We start from the raw sequence: 27,080 nt of genomic DNA, 5'->3' as shown, positions 1-27,080 counted from the left end.
AAACTTGCCTTATGCACACCAGAAAATCTAAATTCTTTTTCTCCACAAATCCAGTTTCACAGTCAGTAGATAGACCAGGTCTTTCTCTGTACCCAATTCCTCCAGCAATGCTCAGCATTGGAAAAAGCATCCTTTGCGATTTTTAATGGATACCTGAGAAGTAGTTCCATCGTGATCCAACAGTTTGCTACATGCTGAATTTACAATCCAGGGTCTGTACTGCCCACACGTAGGACCATCTAGATAGCACTTACTCTCCTACAGGAGAGCAGCCTCTTCCCAGTTTGTCTACGTCACAAAGACACCCGTTAGATCCGTAAAAAGACACCACTGATGGTTATTTTTGGAGCATACGGTCTAGAAGATAGTAGAAGAGGGTGATAATGGTTGTAAAGAGAGAATCCTGTTTGTGGAAGGTGTATCTTTATGTAACAGTCTTCAACTTACTACAAAGTTTGCAGCATTTTGTTACCTAAGATCGTAGGTGGCCCTCGTCAGAGAAGGTCTGACCATTAAGAGGAACCAAGATAAGAGTTATTTAAAAATTAGTTTGTTGAGGTTCTGAAGTACCTGCACCTTTCTGCATTCATTAGTCGGCACCTGAATGCTTGCTGAGATGTCCATTTGTCTTTAATACAATAGAGCAACGTGCTGGTAAAATTGATCCAACCCCTCCCTCCCCAAAGAGAAAATAATGGGGAAAAAATAAAAATAAAAAATTATAATAATACAAAAGTCAAGATAAAATAGCAGCTGCATTCATGTTTTTCCCCAAAATTTGTAAAAAAAAAAAATGTGTGTATTTCCGCCCCCTTCCCAATTTCTGAGTCTGGAAAGACAAAAAGTAACCTGGGACTCAGATACTGGACTCTTTGGGTGGTAAGTCCACATTGGTGACAGATGTAACGATGGATACAAGGCAGTCCGAGGTAGTGCCATTTACTAATTTGCGAATCTGGGAAATACGCTCTTCTACGCAGCCAGCTGAGAGTCGCGCTTCTGCATCGTGGTCCCAGCATTCCTCGATGGTGACACATAACTGTGCCAGTCCCTGACAACACAAAGGCACACAATAAGTTCATAATTTTTGTTTTCCAAAAATAATTTCTGATACAAAACCCATTTAGTCTCTCTAAAACAATTAAAGACTGTATACATATCTGTAAAGTGCCATTATTAATATCTGTCTAATAATGCCAAAAATGAATAATCTTCAGCACCGTTACAAGTAGGAACAATGATTAAATAAGCTTTAAACCAGTGGTATTCAACCTGTGGCCCGGGACCACTAGCTGCAAGCCGGCGTGGGAGGCAGGGCGCACATTCCATTCTGTGCTCCTCCTGGACAGCTCTTTCGTGCGCCCTGCCATCAGCCAGGCGCTGGAATATGCAGTCATCGGCAGCAAATCGCTAGCCACCAGGAACAGAGGATCCATTCAAGCCTCCCAGAGCAAGTACTATTAAATGTGTGTATGTTTTGTCAGTGATTGTCTGTGTGTGTGGGGGTCTGTGGATATGTCTGTTATTGTGTGTGTATAGGTGTGTGATTGTATGTGTATGTATATATGTATGTGATTGTGTGTACAGGTCTGTGATTGTGTGTTAGCACATATGTGACTGTGTGTATAGGTCTGTAAACGTATGTGTATGTATCTCTCTGATCGTGTGTACATATGTGATTATGTGTGTATGTATGTGACTGTGTGTATATGTCTGTGATTGTATGTGTATGTATTTGTGATTTTGTGTATATGTCTGAGGTTATGTGTGCATATGTATACGTATGTGTTTAGTAGATAGCTCCCTAATTTTGTATCCTTAAATATGCCAATCCCACATAAGGTTAACAAATAAGGGTTTTATCTACTAAACAACAGAAATATCAAAGTTAAGAAAAGGGCTTTTATAGTTTTATTACTTATATACATTATCTGTCTAATTTAGTTGATGTGTGGTCCAAGACAATTTCCCTGCGCTCAATGCGGCCTAGAGAAGCCAAAAGGTTGGACACCCATGATCTAAACAGTAAGACAGCATGCAGCCCATAGGGAAAAATTATGTGGCAACCAATAATCTATACATGTATATTGCCCACAATTAAATCGAGTGCTACATTTTAGGGCAGACTAAATTAGGACCCGAGCATATCTGAACACTAGATACGTGCAAAAATGAGTTTACAATTTGTGTGAATAAAAGTCCTATCAATCGAGAACAAAATGATTTAGAAGATTCAGCTCATTCATAAACAAACCGAATCAGTATCACCCTAATTGAAATCCTTTTGAAAAAGATTTTAATTCAGATGATTCTAATTTGGTTTGTTTGTGTCCAAACCAAGTTTTTGGAATCTATACATTTGACAATTGTATTCGGACAAATTTTTGCACATGTCTACTGCACACATCTCACTACCAAGTCTGACCTACTCCCCGACCCTGTTGCTGTTTGGGTGTGAAAGTTAATCAGGTCTGGTTTTACTAACATTGCCTTGCAAACTTTATATATTTCATATAACACCACTCTGTTCTTTTCTAAATAGGGGCTTTCAAAAAATTAACAATGGTAGGAAGCAGCGCTTACAGGATGTTTTAACCACTGCTCTTTGAATGCCGGCCGCATCTTCTTGTGCACCACAACATCCTGAAGGTCTTCTAATGACGGATGTTGGCCAATCTCTTCTTCAAATGGCAGCATGTACTCATCAACTGGGCCTATAGACACAAGAATTCATCATTTTCTTGATAAATAAACTCACATTTTGTTTAGACTCAAAAGTGCCTAAATCCATGATGTTTAAACATTCTGTTGTCAATACACGCAAATTATTTTCAGATTCTGAAATGCCAAAATCTGCTCTCACTCTGTATGGCTTTCTATTTGGGTTAAATTTAGTATGGTCGCAGCACTTCATACTAAATTCTTGTTGGTTTTTTGCTCCGTTTATTACTTTGCAAACAAAAGAATGGGCTTAGTGGTGCATAGACGCATTGCTGGAGTAACTAGTGAATGTAATCACATTTTGAGTGTCTGTAAAAAAAAGAAAACAAATAAGATCAAGTAAGAAACACACACACACACTGGGAATTGAACATATAGCCCTGGCAAGTAGATATTCACCCCTGGTGAGTATGCTGTGGCTTACAGTGGTAAGTCACTTTTCAGGACTGGCTAGCAACATATGACCCATTTACACACAGATATTCCACTCACAGCACAGATCTGTAAAAAGTCTTTACCTATACGTATTCAGACATATAATTTACCATTAGGGCCTACAGCATATCCCTTTAAATAACAATGACAAAGGCGTCAATACTCTGATTACCCAGTAAAGTTATGGCAGCAATCTAATGGCAAGTTGTGCTCAAGTGGCAACTGAAAAACAGTCTCATTGAGGCTCTGATGCTTTACACAAAGAGGAAAAGGGCAGGCAACTATCTTCGCTGTGAGATATGGAAATAGACACCAGGAATGTGTCATTATAAAGGAGAAAATGCATTTCAGTTAGAAGTATTTTTTGTGAATATTTTCAGCATATTTATTTAATATATAGCATAAGAATGGATTTATTTTAATAAAAGTTCCATAGGATTGACATACTATTGAATATCCATAAGCCATTCCTCTATTTACCAGATTAAAGGTAATAATGTGAAATATAAATGATGTGGTCATAGCATGATACATCTTGGAAAAACATGTAACTTTTGTAAACAGTGACATCTACAACCACAAGAGGGAACCAAAGACTCACCGTCAGCTGCCGTACATCTGGATACAATTTCCCAGAGGACCAGCCCCATGGCGTACATGTCTATCCTGAGAAAGGAATCTCGCTGAAAGTTAATTGCTCCCTCTAGCACCTCTGGAGCCATGTACCGCCTGGTGCCAACCTGGAGAGAGAACATTTCAGAGCTCATCATCTTTCCCCTTTAATGAACCACCGGATGATCAGCAGATACACGTTAAGCTGAATTGTGAAAGCTCAGCTACACATAAACAATGGCTGAACAGGCATTTTTAGTGTCAAATTAAAACACCAAGGAGTGCTGAAATGTTAAATCAGAAGACATCCATTCTACAACTTTAAAAACAGATGCTGACATAAAGGCCACGCTCGGCAATTGCACTGATCTACAAAGGGTTAAACATTCCTATCTATTTATGAGGTGCACCTTTATTCATACACAAATGGCTTTTAATTCCATTTCTTACTAGCCCTAGGGCAGAGGAAGGCAGCCTTCAGCAAACCACATGTTGTGGACTAAATCTCCCCTGATGCTTTGCCAGCATTATGACAGTAAGAGCCTTAGTGGATATGTAATACACAAACTTTGGAGTGCCCAAGGTTGCCTACTTCTGATCTCGGGGATCAGAGCAAGAAATGATACTCTGAACATAACTACCAACATTCCTCCTGTTATGCAAGAGATAGAGTGTAACGTGCATGTCTCATTATCCACGGTGGTGCACGTCTCAAAAAGGATGGAATGAGTGATCTCACATGATTCACAGATCTGGACTCCTGATGGGGAGGAAGCCGTATTGATAGCTACTTCCTGGAAAGGAAGACTAAACTTGCTTCTAGCTAAATGTGACAAGTGTTTTTGGTCTGGGGTATGAGCCAATTTTAGATAAATACATGATGTTCTCATTGATTACAGATTCAGTGTGATTTACCTGTCCATGAGTATCTCCTGGGGGCTTTCCTGGTTCAAACCGTACTGCCAACCCAAAGTCCGCTAATATCGCTGTCAAGTCATTTCTCAAGAGGACATTTTTACTTTTGAAATCCCTATATAAAAAAAAAAATGTAAAAATTAAAATAAAAAAATAGATAGAAAGCTTTAGATTTGAAATATATAAAACAACAATATATTACATGCGTTGGTTAATTTGCCACAAACATTTCAGATAAAAAAATGGTTTAATCATTATTATTATTATTATTATGTTATTATTTATATAGCACCAACAAATTCCGCAGTGCTTTACAATGGGTGGACGAACAAACATGTAGTTGTTACCAGACAAGTTGGACACACAGGAACAGAGGGGTTGAGGGCCCTGCTCAATGAGCTTACATGCTGCTAGAGGTGGTAAACATAATCTAATATATGGCTGGGACAAAAATCAATTACAAACAATTAGCATATGCTGTTTGGTTCCGTATCATATTACTCAAAATATAGTTTTATTATAGTTTTTGCATTAAAAGCATTGCAGCTTTCACACTCTGTATTTGCAAATTAAGAGGCAGTGACAACCTTGAAAACCAGTATATGCCACAAACTGCGTGGCGTTCATTAAATGCAAAGGATTATTTAGTAAACCCGTTTCCAGTTTGCTGATAGATACTTTGAGCACATTTTCCAAATTGACACTTTACATTTTTTTTTTTTTTTTTAAAGTTAATACCCCCACTATTTTTAGAGCAACCACCTGCAAAAAAAGATTTTTACTTAACTAGAATCCAGCACCAGGCAAAGCACCCAGCCCTGACTTCCACACCTCTTGTAACGTCACCAAGGGTATCGCGCAGCCCAATCAATGATTTCTCATAGAGAAGCTTGTGGCTCAGTCTGCATCCTCTAAGCCAACAAGGGGAGGGGAGAGCAAGCTGTTTGCAAGGGAGAAGCGGATTACATCTGTCATCAGCGTTCTGTGTGCGCTAATGACAACTGTAATTTTTGTACAGAATTGATATGAGGCAGCCTGGAATAGAGCTCAAGGCTGTTTAAGTCACGCCTGCCAGGGTGTAACTAGCAGAGTTCCAGTCTGTTTAAGTCACGTGTGCCAGGGTGTAACTATATCTCTTTTCAACTAGACTCCTACCACGGTGACCACTTCAAATAGCTGAATATCATGGGTAACGGTTTGTTTTATTCTGAATAAAATAAAGGTTTCTAAAGCTATATTGTATTGCACAGTTGGAAAATACAAGGTAACGTGTTAATATTTAACAACTAAATGGGGTTATTGTTTTATGTGCTAGTGTCTTTAAGTTCTGCAACACATTAGACATATCTTTAGGGTCAAATTTTTTATTTATTTTTTCAGACAGAATTTCACTTTGAGTATAGATTTATTTTTAAAAGGAACTACATGCATAAACATGTATTCCAGACCCTATAGTATTAAAAATTATCCCCTCCCCCCCGGTCCACCAATATTGTAAAATATTACTTTTATTCCAGTCTGCTGCTGCTGGCTCTGCACCTGATCTGCCTCCTTAGCCAACATCATCAGACGTGATGATCTCAGCCAAACACAATGCTTTCCCATAATAAAGCATTGGGATAGGCGGAGATGGTCAATTCTGATAAATTCAGCCAGGGGGGCGGACCAGGGGCATCTCTATGAGAAAAGTTTAGTGGAGACACTGAATGTCAGTCACACTGTGCAGCACTGCCCCAGAAAGCACCTCTAGTAGCCATCTGAGGAGTGACCAGTGAAGTTATCACTAGGCTGTAATGTAAACACCGCGTTTCCTCTGAAAAAACACTGTTTACTGCAAAAAGCCTGCAAGGACGGACTATACTCACATGAACAATTACATTGAGCAGTAGTTGTTCTGGTGAATATAGGGTCCCTTTAATATGAAAAGTTGAACAAATATAAATTGAGAAATTATTACTTTTGGCTACCAATGGTGGAATAACAGCCGAGTTTAACATATGAACATTCCTAACGCTACAATGTTCTACTAGCTATTTAGGTGTGGGCCTTCCATGTCAATTTAAGTAGAGATGTCACTTTCTGACTAAACTGCTACAAAAATAAAAAATAAACAATGATCAGATAGAAGAGGAAGGAGCAGCACGCAAGTAAAAGAAAACTGTACGTCACATCATACATTTGGTTAGGATTTGATTACAAGCTGGTTTAACAGATGGTTATGCTCTATAGTTAAATGTATGAAGATTTTAGTCTGTCCCAGTAGAGCCACTGTAACTGCAGGCTAGGTCTGTGTCATTTAATTAAATGGAGTAAAAGGAAACAGGGGAGAGGACTCATTTTTAGGACCAGACTAGATACATCCTATGGAGAACACTTTCCCATAGACAGATTATTGAAGAGGATGCTTGATCTTGTTTTAGATATAGGCTTTTTAAGCCACTGCATATTTTGGCTTAATTGTTTTTGTTATATGTTAATGTCAGGTTGCGCTTTCCAAAATGTAAAATTATACCAGATATCAAATTATCGGTATTGGAATGCAGCGAGACAGGCAAGAAAAGCCAGATTGAGGGGTGGGTACACTGTGTACGTCCCATTTTTAAATTGATTCTGTAAATAAACTTTAGAGAATAAACAAACCATCTCAGGGTTATTTACTCAGAATAATTGATCCACTGACATTTTTTTTCTTGCCCAGATTTGTATATGTCAAGTCTTTTCATCCACGACAACATCTATTAACATATTTATATCCTTTATAAACAGAAATACTTTTACACGTAAAAGGTGAACTTATTCGAATGGGATTTTTTACTAAGTTTCACCTGGAGTAGGAGACCGAGCTCCAGTTAGTAAGGTGAAGCGAAGGAACATTATTTCCAAGTCATCGCAGCGTCCAAGAATTGCAAATCCAACACACGTTAAGAATCTAAACTACAACAGGTGAATGGACAAGCAAAACACAGTATGAATAAAAATCTTTTTCCACCAGATATGTGGCTGACTGTCACGGTAATATACCCAAACACGCAAGAATAGTTCAGATTGTCTAGAGGCAAGAAAACAAGATACGTCTTACCGGACCTTAGAATGGCCGACTAGACGAGGACAAGAAAAGACAGAGTCCAGAACAAGCCGAGGTCAAGGGGACAGAGAGACAGCGTAAACTAGAACAAGCCAAGGACTGGTACACAGGAGAGCAAACCGGCGAACAAGACAAGCAAGGATAAAGAGAAAGCGGAGTCAGGAACAAAGCCAAGATCTAGCACCAAAAAACCAACTGAACGATACAAGCACTAAAGGGAACTGAACAGAAACCACAATAGGGCAAGGTAATAAGGAAACAGGTGAGTATAAATACCCTAGAGTTCACTTTGATTGGCCCCTGTCATATCCACGCCCCCAAAACGTGAGTGTATGGGGAATGTGGCATGACAGGGGCAAATGGGAGACCGTTTCAAATTTCGTCTCCCACTGTCCCTTTAAGAGCGCGCCCGAGACACCGGCCGGCCCCTGGAGAGGGTAAGTACCGCTACACTGACAAAGTTTGCTTGAGTAAATATTATGGGGGAATTGATAATCACAGAATTAAATAAAATACTAAAAATAACTTGTAACTTATATTTTTCATTTAAATGTAGATCCTTTCTTTGAGGTGTCTGGTCGATGGCTAAACCTTGCCAGCATTTTGATTGTGATATTGACTAACCTTAGATGATGACACGACTTTCTATTTATTACAGATTCAGTTACAGTGAAATGACAATTTATATAGTGCGTTCTGCAGCGTTGTAGAATAGGTAAAATAAGAAACAAAACACGTTTTGTTCTATATATTTGTCACAGGGGTGAGGGAGACTTCCCCTGGAGTGTGAAACTGCTGTAAACATATATTGTTAAACTTACTAAGCGCACCAGTCACGGTTCTCCTTTTTATATATAACACGTTTGATAAATGGGAATAATCGGTAAAGATGCCCTTGTTCACACAAGCTTACAATCTAAAAGACGAAATTCATATGTTTCTGCATATTTTAATTTATTATTTATATAATGAATTACAAAAATGGGATAAATTCCTGCATATTGCTTCCCTGTTATATAATATTACTAGAGGTTTGTATCCCTGTCTGTAGCTGTAGGAGCATATAGATGCTTGCACAAACTCGATGGCCAACACTTTAGGCATGCAATCTATCACAGAAGGCTGTGCAGAATATTACTATATTAGTACTCCCTGTGTAACGTTCCATTACTATATTAGTACTCCCTGTGTAACGTTCCATTACTATATTAGTACTCCCTGTGTAACGTTCCATTACTATATTAGTACTCCCTGTGTAACGTTCCATTACTATATTAGTACTCCCTGTGTAACGTTCCATTACTATATTAGTACTCCCTGTGTAACGTTCCATTACTATATTAGTACTCCCTGTGTAACGTTCCATTACTATATTAGTACTCCCTGTGTAACGTTCCATTACTATATTAGTACTCCCTGTGTAACGTTCCATTACTATATTAGTACTCCCTGTGTAACGTTCCATTACTATATTAGTACTCCCTGTGTAACGTTCCATTACTATATTAGTACTCCCTGTGTAACGTTCCATTACTATATTAGTACTCCCTGTGTAACGTTCCATTACTATATTAGTACTCCCTGTGTAACGTTCCATTACTATATTAGTACTCCCTGTGTAACGTTCCATTACTATATTAGTACTCCCTGTGTAACGTTCCATTACTATATTAGTACTCCCTGTGTAACGTTCCATTACTATATTAGTACTCCCTGTGTAACGTTCCATTACTATATTAGTACTCCCTGTGTAACGTTCCATTACTATATTAGTACTCCCTGTGTAACGTTCCATTACTATATTAGTACTCCCTGTGTAACGTTCCATTACTATATTAGTACTCCCTGTGTAACGTTCCATTACTATATTCGTACTCCCTGTGTAACGTTACATTACTATATTAGTACTCCCTGTGTAACGTTCCATTACTATATTCGTACTCCCTGTGTAACGTTCCATTACTATTTATTACTAATTACTACTAATCTTGCTGTGGTTCCATTAAAGTGCCTATTTTTGAACCAAGGAGTGCCTGGACCTCTACTTCCTTAGTGTAAGATCAAAGCCTACAATAAATGTTATCCCAACATGTACAAAAACAACTTCTAACATATATAAAATGCCAACTCATGCTTTGGCATGACACTGGTTATAACTGATAAAGCCCAATGCAGGTTTGGCATCAGGACAACAACAACAAAAAACCTGATGAAAGTTGGGAGCTGAAACATTGCCATTTTATTGGATCATGTAAATAAAAGCTAAGTTTTAAATTTTGTAATATTTAATCCCTGGAGTGAGGTTTTTCCTTGTTTTTTGTATGTATGTATATATATGTTAATATTACAGCCTCAAAAATGTAGATAGTGCTGAAAACGGCAGATAGCTGTATCAGGATATGCTGAAATAATCAAAGTGGGGAAACTCAAGAGAGGCTAATGATCCATAGAAAGCCATACAATGGATGGAGTGTCTAATTTGTCACACCATTCTTTAGGGAAGAGCACATTCGTCAGAGGAAATCAGTTTCACCCAGCTTGAGCCCGGCTCCATCTGCCCCAGCAAAACCATTACAGAGGAGTCTTAAGTACATTTATATTTTGGATAATGGGCACACCCCAGTGTGAACCGGCAAAGTTCCCTACTGTGAATTGCCCGGCCTGTCTCTGTTTAAAACGAACGGCAGATGGTGTGCATGGGGGGGGGAACCCAAGAAAAAAAGAAAACAAAAAAAAACCAAAACACCACCTTTTTATTTATTTGTTGCCATGTTTGTTCTACAATAATGCACTAAAAAAAAAAAAAAAAAAGATTAATGCATTGGGATTTTACTAATGAGATACAGGCTAATTGTTTGGAATATTTGGTCATTAGCAAAAGACGGCTTTAGCTCTGGAAAATTAATCTTGGGATTGTGAAACTGGAATGTTGAGACTAGCCTGGACACAAAAGGAATGTTAGAGTTAAATTCAAGTCAGGAGCCGGGAGACCAGTGCTCCCAAATATGGTCGCAAAGAAGCCTAGAATCTGTCATATTTAGCAAGAGAGATGCTCACGAAAAAGCAAACCGAGGGCTTGATAGGCCAATATATTTAATTCTAATCATGGAGAGAAACAAAAAATATAAAAAAAAAAAAAATTAAATACACAACCACACTCCTCCTCCAAAAAAAACATACTTTAACAAAATGTGTATGTGACATCTCCATGCAGTCTGCATTTATAAGATTTGTGAAAAAAAGAGCTCAGTAAATTACAGCATGGTATGGTGTTAGGATGCCACCTTTGCAATAAGTCAGTTCATGAAATGTCATCCCTGCTAGATATTCCACGGTCAACTGCTATTATTGGAAAGTGGAAGCGTTTAGGAACAGCAGCAACTCCATCACAAAGCAAAAGACCACATAAAGTCCTGGAGCGGGGTCACTGAGTGCTAAGGCATGTAAAAGTCACCAACACTGTGCTGATTCCATTGCTGAAAAGTTCCAAACTGTGACTGGCATTAATATCAGCACACAAACTGTGCGACCGGAGCTTCACGGAAGGGGTTTCCATGGCCGAGCTGCTGCATGCAAGCCTCACATCACCAAGCAGTGGTGTATCCTGGTTTTGTGCTGCCCTAGGCAGGACAAAACTCAGGCGCCCCCCCCTCCCCCCGCGCCACCCCCACCCAACCTTTCCCCCGCCCCGCATTCTAAATACACACACACACACATTCACTGACAGATACGCATACACTAGCTAACAGAAACACTCACACTCAGTAACAGACACACTCACACTCAGTAACAGACACACTCACACTCAGTAACAGACACTCACTCACTAGCAGACACAAGCTAGCAGACACACACACTCACTAACATACACACACACTCACAGGCAAACACACACTAACAGACACACACACTAACAGACACACACAGTCACACACTAACAGACACACACAGTCACACACTAACAGACACACACACACACACTAACAGACACACACACACACACTAACAGACACAGACTCACCCACCCACATTAACACATTTTTTTAAATTTATTTTCAACACATTTTTTTTATTTTTTTTTAAATGTATTTTTAACACATTTTTTTTTTTTTTATTTAACACCCCCCCCCCCAGCCTCCTTACCTTTGGGAATGCTGGGGAGGGGGGGTGTCTCTTCCTCCCTGGTGGTCCAGTGGCTGCTGGGCGATCGGGCGGCACTGCCTGGCGGGCGGGCGGCGAGGGAGCACTTCCCCTGAGCTGTCTGCTCAGCTCCCTCGCGCGCCTCAGAGTGAGGCTGGGAGCCGGAATATGACGTCATATTACAGCTCCGCCTCCCAGCCTCACTCTGCGGCCGGCGAGGGAGCTGAGCAGACAGCTCAGGGGAAGTGCTCCCTCGCCGCCCGCCCGCCCGCCCGCCAGCATGTCTGTTAGCCGCAAGGGCATTTGGGGGACGGCTTTTTTTGCCGCCCCCTGGAAAATGCCGCCCAAGGCAAATGCCTTGTTTGCCTCGCGGCTAATACGCCCCTGTCACCAAGTACAATGCCAAGCTAGGTCTCTTACATCCAGTGAAGGGAAATCTTAATTCTGCATAACAGCACACGGTTGTCCAGCATACCAAGAAATTTTAAAAAATGCTATGCTTCCAACTTTGTTGGAACAGTTTGGTGAAGGACCTTTTCTATTCCAGCATGACTGTGCCAAGACATGGTTGGACGAGTTTGGTGTGGAAGATCAGAACCCTGACCTCAACCCCATCAAACACCTTTGGGATGAACTGGATCGGAGATTACGAGCCAGGCCTTAGAAACATAGAATGTGACGGCAGATAAGAACCATCCGACCCATCTAGTCTGCCTTCCTAGAAGAGGGGAAGCGGTTATAGCTGCAAAGGGGGGACCAACTACATATTAATGTCTATGTATTTAGAATGTGATTTAATAAAAGTCCCTGATTGTCAAGTGTCCCAATACTTTTGTTCCTATAGTGTATACAAATCAGCTTGCAAGACAGCACTTAGGAGACTTACTTGTGATGAAAAGAAATGCCACTTTATTTAAAACAGCTAGTGTTCTAGCACAACAAAAATAAATATCAATGTTTCAGTCCTCACTGAGACTTTGTGAGCTTTAGAATTATGGTTTAGTGAATAAGTGAGTCCGCTGGATCTTGTAGGTGTGTGTATATATATATATATATATATATATATATATATATATATATATATATAAACACACACACATGCATGCGCACACACACTCACACTCACATGTTTCTTCTATTCCTAAATTACCTATTATTCAGTTTATGAAAAAACTTGTTTTTGGGGAGATAGTATCAACATGCTATAGTCTCCCTTGACTATCTCTACATTGGCCACTGTTTTCCTTCATTCTAACGTTCTACAATCTGCACAGAGGAACACCGAGATATGTCAGAAGAGCGGCTGATTAACACCTGGGTTGGTTTTGCATTACCTGCCAAGTACGGGGAGCTTGCCTGGATTACCTTCGTGGGTGAGAGACAAGCCAGATTACGCACTTGTAAAGAAACCGGTCTCAGCCTGTACAACATTTTTCATTATATTTAATCATAATCTAGCCTTTCCACTTGAAGATATGTTTGTTTTTTGTTTTAAAAAAAAATAAAAATGCCGAAGACTTTATCCAGACTTTTACCATTACTGTTGCAGCCACGTAATGGCTGTACTTAAATTGCTAAAAATGTTCCTTTTTTTTTCATGCTAAGCAAAAAGTTAATGTCATTATGAAGGGAGTTAAATGAGACTGTGAAGTAAACACCATCTGATACTGTCACTCACTGAACGTTAGCATTTTATGTGCCATTTACATATTTGACCATCAACCTTTGAGAAAGGCGCTTGTTTTAGCGCCGAAACGTGTTAGGCGTACTATGATTTTATAATCACTGCACTTATTATTTTGACACTGTTTGGGGTGTTTATTTAGTGTATGAGGAGTTGAAGCCTGAATGGAGCGAAGTTTAGGGAGAGAGTTAGCCTGCTTTGACCATATGGCTTTGACTCACTTAGGATATAATCTGACAGCACTAGCCAGCATGTGTTACATTGTAGCATAGATACAAAGTGCTTTAGTTAGAATCCTAATGTGTAGCTATTACTGGGGCAGGAGGGTATCTTTATTACAAGACTTTGTAGTAGTAACTGCTCGTTTTTTTGAGAGGTCCATTTATTTCTCTCATTTTCTATTTTGGGCATTTATATGCTATGTACTATAGACACCTCCTATTACCCCCTGTGTAGGCTCCCCCCTTAGCTCCCTGAGCTTCATGTATCTCCTCTTGATTTATTAGTGTGTTTTTTTTTTTCTGTTTTTTTTCTGTTAATGCCTATGATTAATAAATTTATGTTTTTTAAAGTAACAGTGTATTCAGACCTATATCCCATTAGTGTATCCTGGACTTTACATCACACTATTGAAAAATTCTATAAAATTCCCTTGTAACCATTATTAACCCTTTTTTTTTTATGTGGATTTAACAATTGTCATCGCGATCCAGTATAGGTCTGGCACATGCAGGGCACACACGGAGTTGCAGGATAAAAAACAGAAACATTGTTTATTATGCTCTCTCCATGGTGACTTGTCAGTGCGAAGGGCAGAACGGGACCCAAGTGGGAGGCACACACTTCCAGTATAGGGGTAAATACAGCCGTGAGGATATTGTTAATCAATTTAAAAATGTCCGACCTCTTAATAGTTATAGTGTGTAAGTAATCATAGTATTAAAAATCCTATGAAATTAGGATTCCTTATAAAAATTGCAGACATGAACGATAGGTATTCTATTTCCACTGAATGTACAATAAAGTCTCAATGTGAGTACTTGTCGATTCTTTTTATAAACCAAAGCAGATTATGTAACATTATTTAATACAATGGCAAGACATTCCAGGATAATGTGCACTTCACCCCACTTGCACCATACAGGATAAAAGTATAACACTGCTGGATATATATTTGTTGCAACAGAATCAGGTCACACACATCCTACAATTCCTTGGGAGATAAAAACCTATCCTGAGGTTCTGTCAAAACCTGCCACATCGAGATAGAGACACACTAATCTATTGTTACCTGTGAGCGATTGCAGGTTTGTGTCCTTCCCCTTTGCAATGCGGCACATCCTCGTGGAGATAAGCCAAGCCATGAGACATTGATTCTGCGATGTGACATAATTCGTTCCAGCTGACTACATTTCCTTTCAGGTAATCTGTGAGCGAGCCCTGCATGAAAGGAGGTTTAAAAATAAAAATAAAGAAAAAAAATAGTGAAATTGCTTTGACAGAAAGGATCAGGAAGTAAATGATGCTGTAGATGTGGTCTATATTTTAACCTACCTGGTGTTAACCCCTTAAGGACCAAACTTCTGGAATAAAAGGGAATCATGACGTGTCAGACACGTCATGTGTCCTTAAGGGGTTAAAGGAACACTATAGTCACCTAAATAACTTTAGCTAAATAAAGCACTTTTAGTGTATAGATCATTCCCCTGCAATTTCACTGCTCAATTCACTGTCATTTAGGAGTTAAATCACTTTGTTTCTGTTTATGCAGCCCTAGCCACACCTCCCCTGGCTATGATTGACAGAGCCTGCATGAAAAAAAAACCTGGTTTCACTTTCAAACAGATGTAATTTACCTTAAATAATTGTATCTCAATCTCTAAATTGAACTTTAATCACATACAGGAGGCTCTTGCAGCTATTAACATAGCAGGGGATAAGAAAATCTTAATTAAACAGAACTTGCAATAAAGAAAGCCTACATAGGGCTCTCTTTACAGGAAGTGTTTATGGAAGGCTGTGCAAGTCACATGCAGGGAGGTGTGACTAGGGTTCATAAACAAAGGGATTTTTTTTTTTTTTTTTTTTAATTCTTTATTTTATTTGTGCATGGCTTAAACAATCATGTTTGTACCGCCACAATAGCAGGTGCAAGCAGGTTTGAAAACATACATTAACACAGGTATGGCATTGAAATACATAGCACAGTTTGTTTTTTTTGTATTCAAGATAGGAGACGAGTTAAAAGTTAAACGCTGGATCATAGTTACACAAAAAAATCGGCCTGTCTCAGAGTTTAGTAATGCAGTATACTGATTAATCTTACAGCCTAGGGAATAACATGCTAGCTGAAAATATCTGAGGCTTGCTTGGTACATATAGTAAAATCGCTATTCTATCTAAACTTAGAATTGGCATGCTGTGTCACGAGCTACCTGAATGTATACATGCAGTTTAATCATATTTGCATTGCAATCTGTGAATAACATATAATCTATCAATAAGCTATTCTCGCTTAGCTGCTAGGTTACTTATATTAGATCAGCGCTTCGCTGCCTGATAACAGGCTTGAGAGATGGAACAAAGGCAAAAACTTAAAGCTTGGTTATAGTAGAGTAGGTGAGGAAGACAAATATGCTAGGCAATGTGGCACGGTTGGCGTTTGCTTAAAATATAAAAAGAAAAATTATGCCACCGTGAGTAACAAATAACCCTGGGTTCCGAACAGAGACTCCTCTCCCAGAGGAGGACTTGATCTTGATTGAAGTTATTCTGGAGGTAGAGAGTAGGCAGCCCCAGTCCTCATGCAGAGAGCAGCCAACTCCCATCACTGGCAGGTCACAGTTCTTTGCTTTTCAGCTCTGTCCGAGTAAAGATGTTGTGGTGTGGCTTGTCAAGTAGTTTCAGACGGTTGCTGGTGGGAGCTGGGTATGTGTGAGGTCTTCACACTGATCCTCAACTGTCGTGCGCGTAGCTCGCTTGTACAGCAACGTGCCGGCTTACAGTCTGAGTACCCTTGGAGCCGCTTGCCAGTCAGATGGTCTCCGCTCAAGGTCCTCGGTGTCGATTGGAGCACCTCAGGCCGGGACACAGGATAGGTAGGTTGCTCTAAAGATTTCTCCCTGAGTTGCCCGTTGTGAGCGCCAAGAGCCCCGAGGAGGGGCCGCCCTCTCCACAGCGTGCCGTTCAGGCTCAGCCGCCATCTTAGATGAAAAACAAAGTCCCCGCTCGGTGTGGAACCCCAGGGTAGGCCGGGATGACCCCCACCGGCCCAGAGGGGGGGGAAGCAGGGCCATCACCCCACTGCATTAGGGGACCTCCGTGTTGCAGCCAGGCAGGATAGCAGGGCGGCGGCCGTCCGCCCTACTCACCACCTGGATAGGGTTGACTAGGCCTCGGTCTCGAAGCTCCGTTTTCACTCCAAACACGGTCCCGGAGGCGGGTCGCTGTCTGATCTCCGGTCCAAGCACCTCATAGTGCAGTTGCCTGCCGTGACTCAGTGCCAGAAAATGCATTTTGGGGCCATATTGCCTGAAAATTACGGGAGCTATAGTGCCATGCATCCACTCTGCTTGGCGGTCCGGCCCCGCCCCCCATAAACAAAGGGATTTAACTCCTAAATGGCAGAGGATTGAGCAGTGAGGCTGCAGGGGCATGTGCTATACACCAAAACTGCTTCATTAAGCTAAAGTTGTTCAGGTGACTATAGTGTCCCTTTAATCTTTACAGACAGCGTTATTCATTAGTGAGAACTGAGGGGTATTGACTAGGGAATTAAACATTCTATGCCAAAATAACTGAACCTAAAAAAATCTACATCTCCTGCTCAGCTAAATTGGCCTAAACTCTACAATGAGCTTGTCAAACCCCAGTTTAGTGACTTTTTGGAGGATTGGATGGCACCTCTGCTAATTAATTTTTGCCATCAGTAAATGCAAGAAGTATTTCTTTTCCAGAAGATCAGCTCCTTTAATCAGTTGCTGAAGCACGAATGACAAAGTAACAGCATCATTTTGAGGTGGACAGGGAACGAGAACAGAGTGTGCACAAGGTACATGCGCAAATAAGAATTCTGCATCGAACCTTATCGTGAAATGCAGTTATCAGCCACAGCTCCATCTCGTGGTTTGCACCCCTCTTCTCTGCTCCAATGAATTGCAAGAGGTTTTCATGTTTCATGCCTGGGGTGTTAAATATTTCTTTTTCGCTCTGCCATGACTGCTTATCCTGGGAAACAGAAAATCTTAATGTCAGAAGGATTTAAATTTAAAAAAATGAACGGAGGAGGAGGGAAGAAAAAAATAAATAAATCTAGTTTCACTGTACATGGAGAGTGAAGTAACTCGCAAAACTGTAATGTGTGTTAAGATGTGATGCTATGGAAGGAAAATCTGTGTATTAAGCAATAAATGTTTTTTGTCCTACTTGTCTTGTTTGGTTAATAATGAACAACAGTAAGCGCAAGTTTTTATTCGTAGGCAAACAAATGTTAGCTAATCACGTGACTTTTATTGACTCCCAATCTGCTCATCCTATTTGTATGGCTTTGACTTTTTAGAGAGTCTGATGCTTGTAGAAGTTTAGACAGATAAGGTGTAATCTGGTTATCACAAAATATCTAACAAAAATACAACAATTTAACCGTATGCACAGGATGAGAAAATGATTCATGATCGTGATAACTCCGCAAAACAAGTAACAATAATAAAAATTAAAAACAGTCTAAGGAACAATGGTCAGGAAATTCTAACGTGACAAATTGTCTTACGACTACAGAAAGAATAGCACTTTTCTCGAATATAATGATGTGATTTTGCAGGTCTATGAGTTTAGGATTTAAAATCAATGAAAGCATAACTTTTGTCCTTTTGGGGACTTTTCCCGTCTCTATTAAGCATTTTAGTTTTCTGGGAGCAGTGCTTCAATTGAGGGATCTTTTTACCCAGCTGTATAAACATTTGTCCTATTAGCAGTTGGACAGACGGTTCTGTCTAGTGAAAAGTTAATTCAACGTGGGAGCGGAAACTGCAGGAGCTTCACAAACTTCAATGAAATGGGGAAAATATACCAGGGGCAGGACATAGCCCTCTCCACGAACAGTATGTCATTCTTTCTTTAAGTAATATATATATATATACATACACAAATAGATATTATACTATACCATGTAGTAATGCTGGTCACATGATCAAAGTTAATTCTTGGATCTTAAAAAAAGGTTGTGGAAAAATTTTACCACTAGACGTGTTTTAGACTGTTGAGAGAATGCATAAACTTGCCTCCTGTGAAGCTGTACAGCAAGTCTGTCTTAAACCTAAGAAAATGGAGAGAAGTGCCGAGCCTGGCAAGTTCTTATAAAATTCCTAGAAGGCCACTGAGGTATTTTTGCACAGAAACTTGCAAATCTATCAAAATATTTGTTCTAATGAAGACAAATTGAATCAGACTTTGATTGAACAAAAACAGTTCATTTACATGTGTTTTGTACACATTTCCATTCCTCCTCCTCCCCCCCCCCCCCCCCCCCCCCACCAACAAGGAAGAACATTTTACTGAAGAGGAAATAAGATTCCTGTCCAGATTTTCATTGTTGATATTTTTATTTAATTTAATGCTGAAGAACTTTAGAAAGTGAGTCAATGGTGAATTTGCCTGAGCGGAATATGAATGAATCTGGCTAACGGATCTGCCTATAATGAGTGCTGAGCATGGTATAATGAGAGCCGGGCTTAGTGATTTACAGGGCAAAGCTGAGCTTCCAAACCCCCCACCCCCCTCCCGCCCCCCATGTCTGCTGGTAAAGAGCCAAGACGGAGCGAAAGTTCAATCTGTATAGCGTTCAACGCACACAAAGGAATGAACATGAGACTCCCAGCTCGGGTAGTTTAACGTGAATAAAAGCAGTAACACCAACTTATTATAATTTGGATTAAGTTACCCTTCGCTACTGCATGAGCTCAAATTAAATAATTTGGACTTCTAATGGCTAAAATAAATCACAGCTGGACCTGCAGCGGGACAAAAGGCTGGCCTAGTAAGCTATCTCGCATTTAGATTGGGGTTCAGTTTGTTTCAGTTAAGCGGATGTGCTTTAGGGTGTAGGGGTCACAAAAAACTCCTTAAAGTCACAAAGTCCTATTTTTGTTTCCTCCATCAGAATATATATATATATATATACACATACACACTGCTGGAATTATCTTGTGATGAGGATATAAAGTAGTACATGCTGATATCTCTTAATCGATTGACAGATAGAGAATACAGATAGAGACTATATATGGAGAATATAGATAATTTGGAAAGATAATTAGCAGCTTCAGAATGATGTTTCAGATTTTCATGCCGCCTATAGGTGCCAAAATGCATGGCAATGTAGATGCCCATGGTATTTTTCCATTGTCAATCAAGAAGTTGATACAATTTCTACTATACTGTGTTGTCATAGTGATCAGCACATTTTTCAGGTGTGGAGAGAGGGTTTTAAGTCACCCATTCCATACTTAAAGAGACACTATAGTCACTAAAACAGCTACAGCTTATTGTATTTTTGCAGAGAAAAGGCAGTATTTACATTACAGCCTAGGATTCATCATCCACTGTCCACTGCTCATATTGCTGCTAGAGGTGCTTCCTGGGGCAGTGCTGCACAGTGTGACTGACATTCCGTGTCTCCACCCTCTGCATGCAGACACTGAACTTTCCTCAGAGATGCATTGATTCAGGGTATCTCTATGAGGAGATGCTGATTGGCAAGAGCTGTGTTTGACTTGTGCTGGCTCTGCCCTTGATCTGCCCTCCTTGACAATATCAGCCAATACAATACTTTCCTATGGGAAAGCATTGTGATTGGTTTTGAGCAACACTTCTGATTATGTCAGCCAAACAGGCAGATCAGAGGCAGAACAGCAGCAGAAGACTGGAGTAAAGGTAAGATAATACTATATTTATGGAGGGCAAAGAGGGCCAGATGGTATTTTTAACACTATAGAGTCAGGAATACAGGTTTGAGTTCCAGACCATATAGTGTTCCTTTAAGAATATCAAAGTTGTGTATTGCTTGTACGCACAACACAAGCCAACCAGTCTTTATGACAGATTTCATTAAGGATATTTAGAGAAGGAAACTCCATGCGGCAGATCTGACATTTTTATTGAAGACTAGACACATTCGGCCTCACCGGGAAAACAATTCAAGAGAACACCTAGCCAATAAAGCCAGAGTATTGATTTGCTTTCAATTAGAAAATCACAAATCTCACTTCATTCCCATATGTACTTTACGGAACACTTCAGAATTTTCAATGCAGGAAGACACGTCTCTCAGAGCAATCCCTGAATGGATTTTCATTTTGCAAAAATAAAAGGCTGTAGATCTACATCAGTGGCAAGAACAAGACTAATCTACATCTCCTCTACTAGAACAATACTGCACCATGTAATCATTCTATACCTCCTCTACACGGTGCAGTATTGTTACAGTAGAGGAGGTATAGAATGATTACAGTGCAGTATTGTTCTAGTAATCATTCTATACCTCCTCTACTGTAACAATACTGCACCGCATAATCCTTCTATACCTCCTCTACTAGAACACTGCACTATGTAATCATTCTATACCTCCTCTACTAGAACAACACTGCACTATGTAATCATTCTATACCTCCTCTACTAGAACAACACTGCACTATGTAATCATTCTAGACCTCCTCTACTAGAACAACACTGCACTATGTAATCATTCTAGACCTCCTCTACTAGAACAACACTGCACTGTGTAATCATTCTAGACCTCCTCTACTAGAACAACACTGCACTATGTAATCATTCTAGACCTCCTCTACTAGAACAACACTGCACTATGTAATCATTCTAGACCTCCTCTACTAGAACAACACTGCACTATGTAATCATTCTAGACCTCCTCTACTAGAACAACACTGCACTATGTAATCATTCTAGACCTCCTCTACTAGAACAACACTGCACTATGTAATCATTCTAGACCTCCTCTACTAGAACAACACTGCACTATGTAATCATTCTAGACCTCTTGTACTAGAACAAAGGCTACACCATGTAATTATTATTTGAACTCTATTAGAACAAGACTTTTACCAGTTAATCTTTACTTGCTATGGAGAACTTACCTTTTTCAGAACCAGGAATTAGCCATTGACACAGTATTAAAGTTTACAGTTTTATGTACTAGACTGGGACTGTAACACTGGTAACTCAGTAATCAAACGCTTTCTCCCTTTTTAAGGCAGCTCACCTGACTAGGAAAGATTTTTACAGCCACATAATCATTCATAAGTCGTGCTTTCCACACGCATCCAAATCGACCCCGTGCCTTGATTTCCAGTAACTGTAAAGGTTTAAGTCCGACGGTTGGCGAGGGAGGCGGAGGACCTGGGTCCTGAGGAGAAAGTAAAATACCACATTGAGCATTTATGGACATTGAGAATTCAAATGATCTTGGTTTCTTGGAACCGAACCAGCTCATTAATTAAATCAGAGTGAATAAATATAGATCACCTGCAATAACCCGAAAAATGTGAATCTTTGTATCCAAGCCAAGCTTGCATAGATACAGTGAAAACCCTTTTGAAATTCTTGCAAGGATGGCGATAAGCAAGGAGGGGCCAAGGGTAGAAACATAACTGGATTTGTGCTCCACACTGGAAATGTAAATTAACTATAACAATACACTTAGGATACATCAACCCACAGATTATGCAGCTTGCATAGACCACAAAATATTAAAAAAAGAAAACAAGGAATAATGACATGCAATCAACAATAATTTAGTGTTAATTTCGTCGACTAACAATTTCAGTAAAATTTTACTCAACTAAAATTTTTGAGATTTAGTAAATTAAAACAAACAATTCAGATGACTAAAATACGACTAAAACTGCTTTTTAGTCAAAAGACTATCACAAAAACTTAATTTAAAGTTGCAGCCAAGATTCCCACTGCACAGAGAGGCTGTGGAAGGGGCAAAAGAGACAGAGGCTTTAACTAAACCCATTTTTAGTCGTGTCAAATAAAATCTACTGGAGATTTAGTCGACTAGACAAACAATTCAGATGACTAAAATACGAAAAACTAATATAGCTTTTTAGTCAAAAGACTGACTAAAGCTAAATTGCAATTTGCTGCCAAAATTACCACTGGAATAATTCTCCTTTGCCATCCTAAAATGTGTAAAAATGCATGGAAATTATTTTGTGCCACTGTGAAACATCTTCACGTATATGTGCATGTATGGAAAAAAGTATTGATTTTCATTAATTTTACAAGCACATCACAACTGTACTAGTTTCTGAGTAAACAGGGAATCTAAAGACACATTCAAAGTGCCATAATCACAATTGTTAATTGGGTTCCAGCCAATTTCTTGACCAGAATTTCATGAATAATGAATTTTTGGAAACAGACATAATCTCAAGAAGTAGATTTGCATAAAGAGCAGTAAAACAAATTATACTCTTTGAAAATGGCAGTGCCCATTAGCCAGATGCATCTGCCTAGCAAAAACTTTGCAACAACATTCAAAAAAACATTACAAAACTTTACTAACAGAAACATGACACTGTCTCTTTAAATTAAATCATCTTTGCGTGCTCCGGGTTGTTACAGGAGAGACTAGTTTTAACAGAACTAAATGCTCCACATGCAGTTAGAAAAGGTTCTGGGTCGCTTTGGCTTTTACGGTGTTGGCAAGTTTACAAGAGCTACTTTCACTGCAGATCACGTCAGTTACGATGATGCTGGTTTGATGAAGTACTCCTCCTACAAGGGCCTTTACTGCAGCAAAGTCATAAAGCTTTCGATTTAAAGCGTGTAACATTTTATTGGCAATTAGCACTTCAGAAATAAAAGCACAGTAATTGTGCACCATTCACAGACAATCCATTGCGCTGCAAAAAAGACCAACTAAACAGGTTTAAAACCATTTTAAAAAGCGCAAAAATGAAAAAAACCCCACACAACTTAATTTCTTAATTTTAATTTCATAAGAAAAGCGTGCATTGAATTAAATCTGTTACAGATTGGAAATTGCCAGTGGTCAGGCATCAGCTAATTGCTCATGCATAATTAATTAAAATCGATTGATTTAAACAAACATAATGACACTGAAGGGGCACTAGTTAACCGTGTTTTGCTACAGGTTAAAAAAGTGTGATAGATAACAAAACAAAACGCACTTTACTATTCTGGAACAAGCACAGAGATTAAAGAAAAGGTACATACAATATTTGTGTATGTAAACCCTAGGGGTGTTACATGGCCAATCTTTCTGTCATAGTAACGGGAAATATTCTCAACATCGTAAAGCAACATTCTAAACAGATAACATGCTGAATTGCTTTGTGTGTGTTTGTGCCAGTGGTTCTTTCCTTCCATTTATAAAAAAGGCAATTTTAACAGAAATGGACACTTTCATAAATTACAGCTGTAACCCTGTCTGACAGTCAGTGAGGTTTTTTTTCTGTTAGCTCCACTGAGCTTGGCTAGAGTGCGCCTGTTAATACTTCTCGATAAGCTGTAGCACAGTACTGATAACAGTGAATACGGCTAGTTGGTAGAGATTCGGCAACGTAGTCTGTGCGGTGAAAGAGGGATGGGCTTGCAGTACCTACAGATACTACTTCTGCAGCTATTGCCACATATTTTTCCCCCATACTCCCAATGAAAACCTGCAAAAGAAAATATTTAGTAGGTAATCGTACTAAATTTTTCTTAAAAATATAAAAATGCTCCACCATTGCCACCCTCTTAAATTTCCTAAAGGAAAAGTAAACCGCAAGTCTGTGATAGACCAGAAACTTGCCATTTAAATAGACAGAGGTGAACGAAGGCTGTAGTGTGCTGGTTTCTAAACAGTTAAAAGACATACAAACTTTAAAAACATGAAAAAAAAATAATATTTTTGCTTTTTTTTCTAGAGCATGTTTAATAAAATAAAAAATAAAAAGTAGGAAAAAAATATATTTCCTTCATTTCACCCTTCGGTAAGTCTTTATATATTCCCTTTTTAAAATATCTAAACAATTCTATTTTTTTATCCAACCCTCTCACTTCGAGATTTCCCTTTAAACAGCATATAAACCACATTCACCTGTGCCTGCGTCAACTTAATCATCAGACCACACAAATCTCGTAATTAACTATTTCATGTTCTCTGATCTCATCAATGCTCCAATTTCCCTTTCTTTGCATATTAATTTACAATAAAAACAAAACAAATTGCAAATCCTAGTTTAAACATGCTTTCCACTGGGGTTTCCATTCATGACTAGTGTACCAATGACTATTTTATTTATTCTTCTATTTTCTGATCATATACAAGAAGCCTTCTGCAAACGTTCTAGCTTGTTTACTCATCTCAAACTCATCACTTGATGTGTGTACAGAATTCCCTTAAGGATTGAATAGATAGGGAATATCAAAAAACAAAAATGGTTTGTGTACAAGGTATATCTGCCTCACTGTGCCTTTTTGTAGACACGGAAAATACTGAACCTTCATGTCAAAGTGGAAATGTGAAAATGTCTCGAATCTCAGTACCAGCTCTTCGAAGTCATGCTCTTCGTCATCAAAGGGGTGAAGGAAAACTCACCTCGTTAATGTCAACATGCCCATAGGGAGGCTTTCGATGGCGATACATCCAAAACGCTAAGAGAATGGCCATCGAGAGACCAGCAATAGGAAGCAGGGAATACACTAAAATGTTCAACAATGAGGCTGCTGGTTGTGACTTTGCATCAAATGTCCCTAAATAAAGAAGAGGACAAAAAAAGGGGGGGGGGGGGGGGGAGAGAAAGAAATAGAAGTTAATGATGGTCAATAAACTTAGAAACAGTTTTTTCAACTAAACATACAACCTTGAAAACATACATTACATTACATTAGAGTGGAGATCTACACAACCTCAAGTATTTTTTCTTTGGACTCGCTCTGTCAAGTATTGGTTTCAGAGTTGCGGAAAATGTTGGTGCTATATTTTATAAACCAGAATACTATAAATGAAATGATCCAATAATTTGGATCTCCATTTGTGTGTAATTATCTTACTTTTTCTGTGATTTGCAAAGCATTTGTGTGAGAAAACGCTCACATTCTGTATATCTTTAGAGGTACCGTAGGGATAAGAAAAAGCATTTTTCTTCTTTTCTTTTATAACGGGCACTTTTACAAGAAACAAGACAACTAAAACGTACAAAAGAAGCTATTCAAAAATCCAATTCATTGTGAACATGTGATTTAGATCGCCTGCTCATTATACTTACCATGTTTGACTATATATCTGGCCGACGATTTTCTTGCTCCATATTCTTTAATAAAAAAATAAATAAAAACAAAAAAAGTTACAAAAAGAATTGGAGAATAAAAAAGGAAATAAATTTAAAAAAAGTTTCACATACAAAACATATTTTAATTTAGGTAGCTTATTGATTTCATGGAGCTAATAAAATTAAAGGAACACTATAGTCACCTAAATTACTTTAGCTAAATAAAGCAGTTTTAGTGTATAGATCATTCCCTGCAATTTCACTGCTCAATTCACTGTCATTTAGGAGTTAAATCACTTTGTTTCTGTTTATGCAGCCCTAGCCACACCTCCCCTGGCTATGATTGACAGAGCCTGCATGGAAAAAAAAAAAAAACTGGTTTCACTTTCAAACAGATGTAATTTACCTTAAATAATTGTATCTCAATCTCTAAATTGAACTTTAATCACATACAGGAGGCTCTTGCAGGGTCTAGCTAGCTATTAACATAGCAGGAGATAAGAAAATCTTAATTAAACAGAACTTCCAATAAAGAAAGCCTAAATAGGGCTCTCTTTACAGGAAGTGTTTATGGAAGGCTGTGCAAGTCACATGCAGGGAGGTGTGACTAGGGTTCATAAACAAAGGGATTTAACTCCTAAATGGCAGAGGATTGAGCAGTGAGGCTGCAGGGGCATGTTGTATACACCAAAACTGCTTCATTAAGCTAAAGTTGTTCAGGTGACTATAGTGTACCTTTAAGCAATATTCTCATTTAGAAGAGATTTATAAAGGATAATATTACTTTCTGTGTATATTTTCATGGCATTTCAATAAAGTAAATATCTTCAGACATTAGAACATTCATTTCTTCTTCCTCCAAATTTAGATTTGTACAACCCAAGGATTTTTAGATTGACTTTGCATGTAGAACTGGGTGGGATTCACTTGACCATCCTGGAACCCAAAATCACGATCACTGTATATGACCAGACACAGTTATCTAGATCCGGGTTTCCCAATGCAATCGAGGAACACCAACAGGCTCGAGAATCACTGATCAAGACAGCCCCTGCTATTCTCACTTAATACACCACACTTTTTAAAGAAAAGTGGAATGTAAAGAATTCTGAAATCTTAAAGAGATTTATTGAACACCCTAAATCTATAAAGAAAATAGCACAAAACAGCACTGAGCAGAATTGCA

General features: G+C 39.0%; 1 protein-coding gene across 1 annotated transcript in view; it reads right to left on the bottom strand.

Annotated features, from left to right (window-relative positions):
* Nucleotides 1–834: 834 nt before the first annotated feature.
* Nucleotides 835–27,080, bottom strand: part of ACVR2B (activin A receptor type 2B) — a 148,810-nt gene continuing 122,564 nt past the window's right edge. The window contains exons 4-12 of the mRNA XM_063450818.1: nt 25,892–25,936; nt 25,222–25,376; nt 21,868–22,011; nt 17,676–17,819; nt 14,884–15,032; nt 4,684–4,798; nt 3,758–3,896; nt 2,584–2,714; nt 835–1,051 (exon numbers count right to left, since the gene is read on the bottom strand). Of these exons, the coding sequence (XP_063306888.1) occupies nt 857–1,051; nt 2,584–2,714; nt 3,758–3,896; nt 4,684–4,798; nt 14,884–15,032; nt 17,676–17,819; nt 21,868–22,011; nt 25,222–25,376; nt 25,892–25,936 (1,217 nt within the window). The 3' untranslated portion in view covers nt 835–856. The remainder of the gene's footprint in view (nt 1,052–2,583; nt 2,715–3,757; nt 3,897–4,683; nt 4,799–14,883; nt 15,033–17,675; nt 17,820–21,867; nt 22,012–25,221; nt 25,377–25,891; nt 25,937–27,080) is intronic.

Source organism: Pelobates fuscus, chromosome 4 (assembly GCF_036172605.1).
Source record: "Pelobates fuscus isolate aPelFus1 chromosome 4, aPelFus1.pri, whole genome shotgun sequence".
NCBI classification, from domain to species: Eukaryota; Metazoa; Chordata; class Amphibia; order Anura; family Pelobatidae; genus Pelobates; species Pelobates fuscus.
Note: the sequence above shows the minus strand (reverse complement) of the source record. Positions and strands in the feature narration are given on the sequence as shown.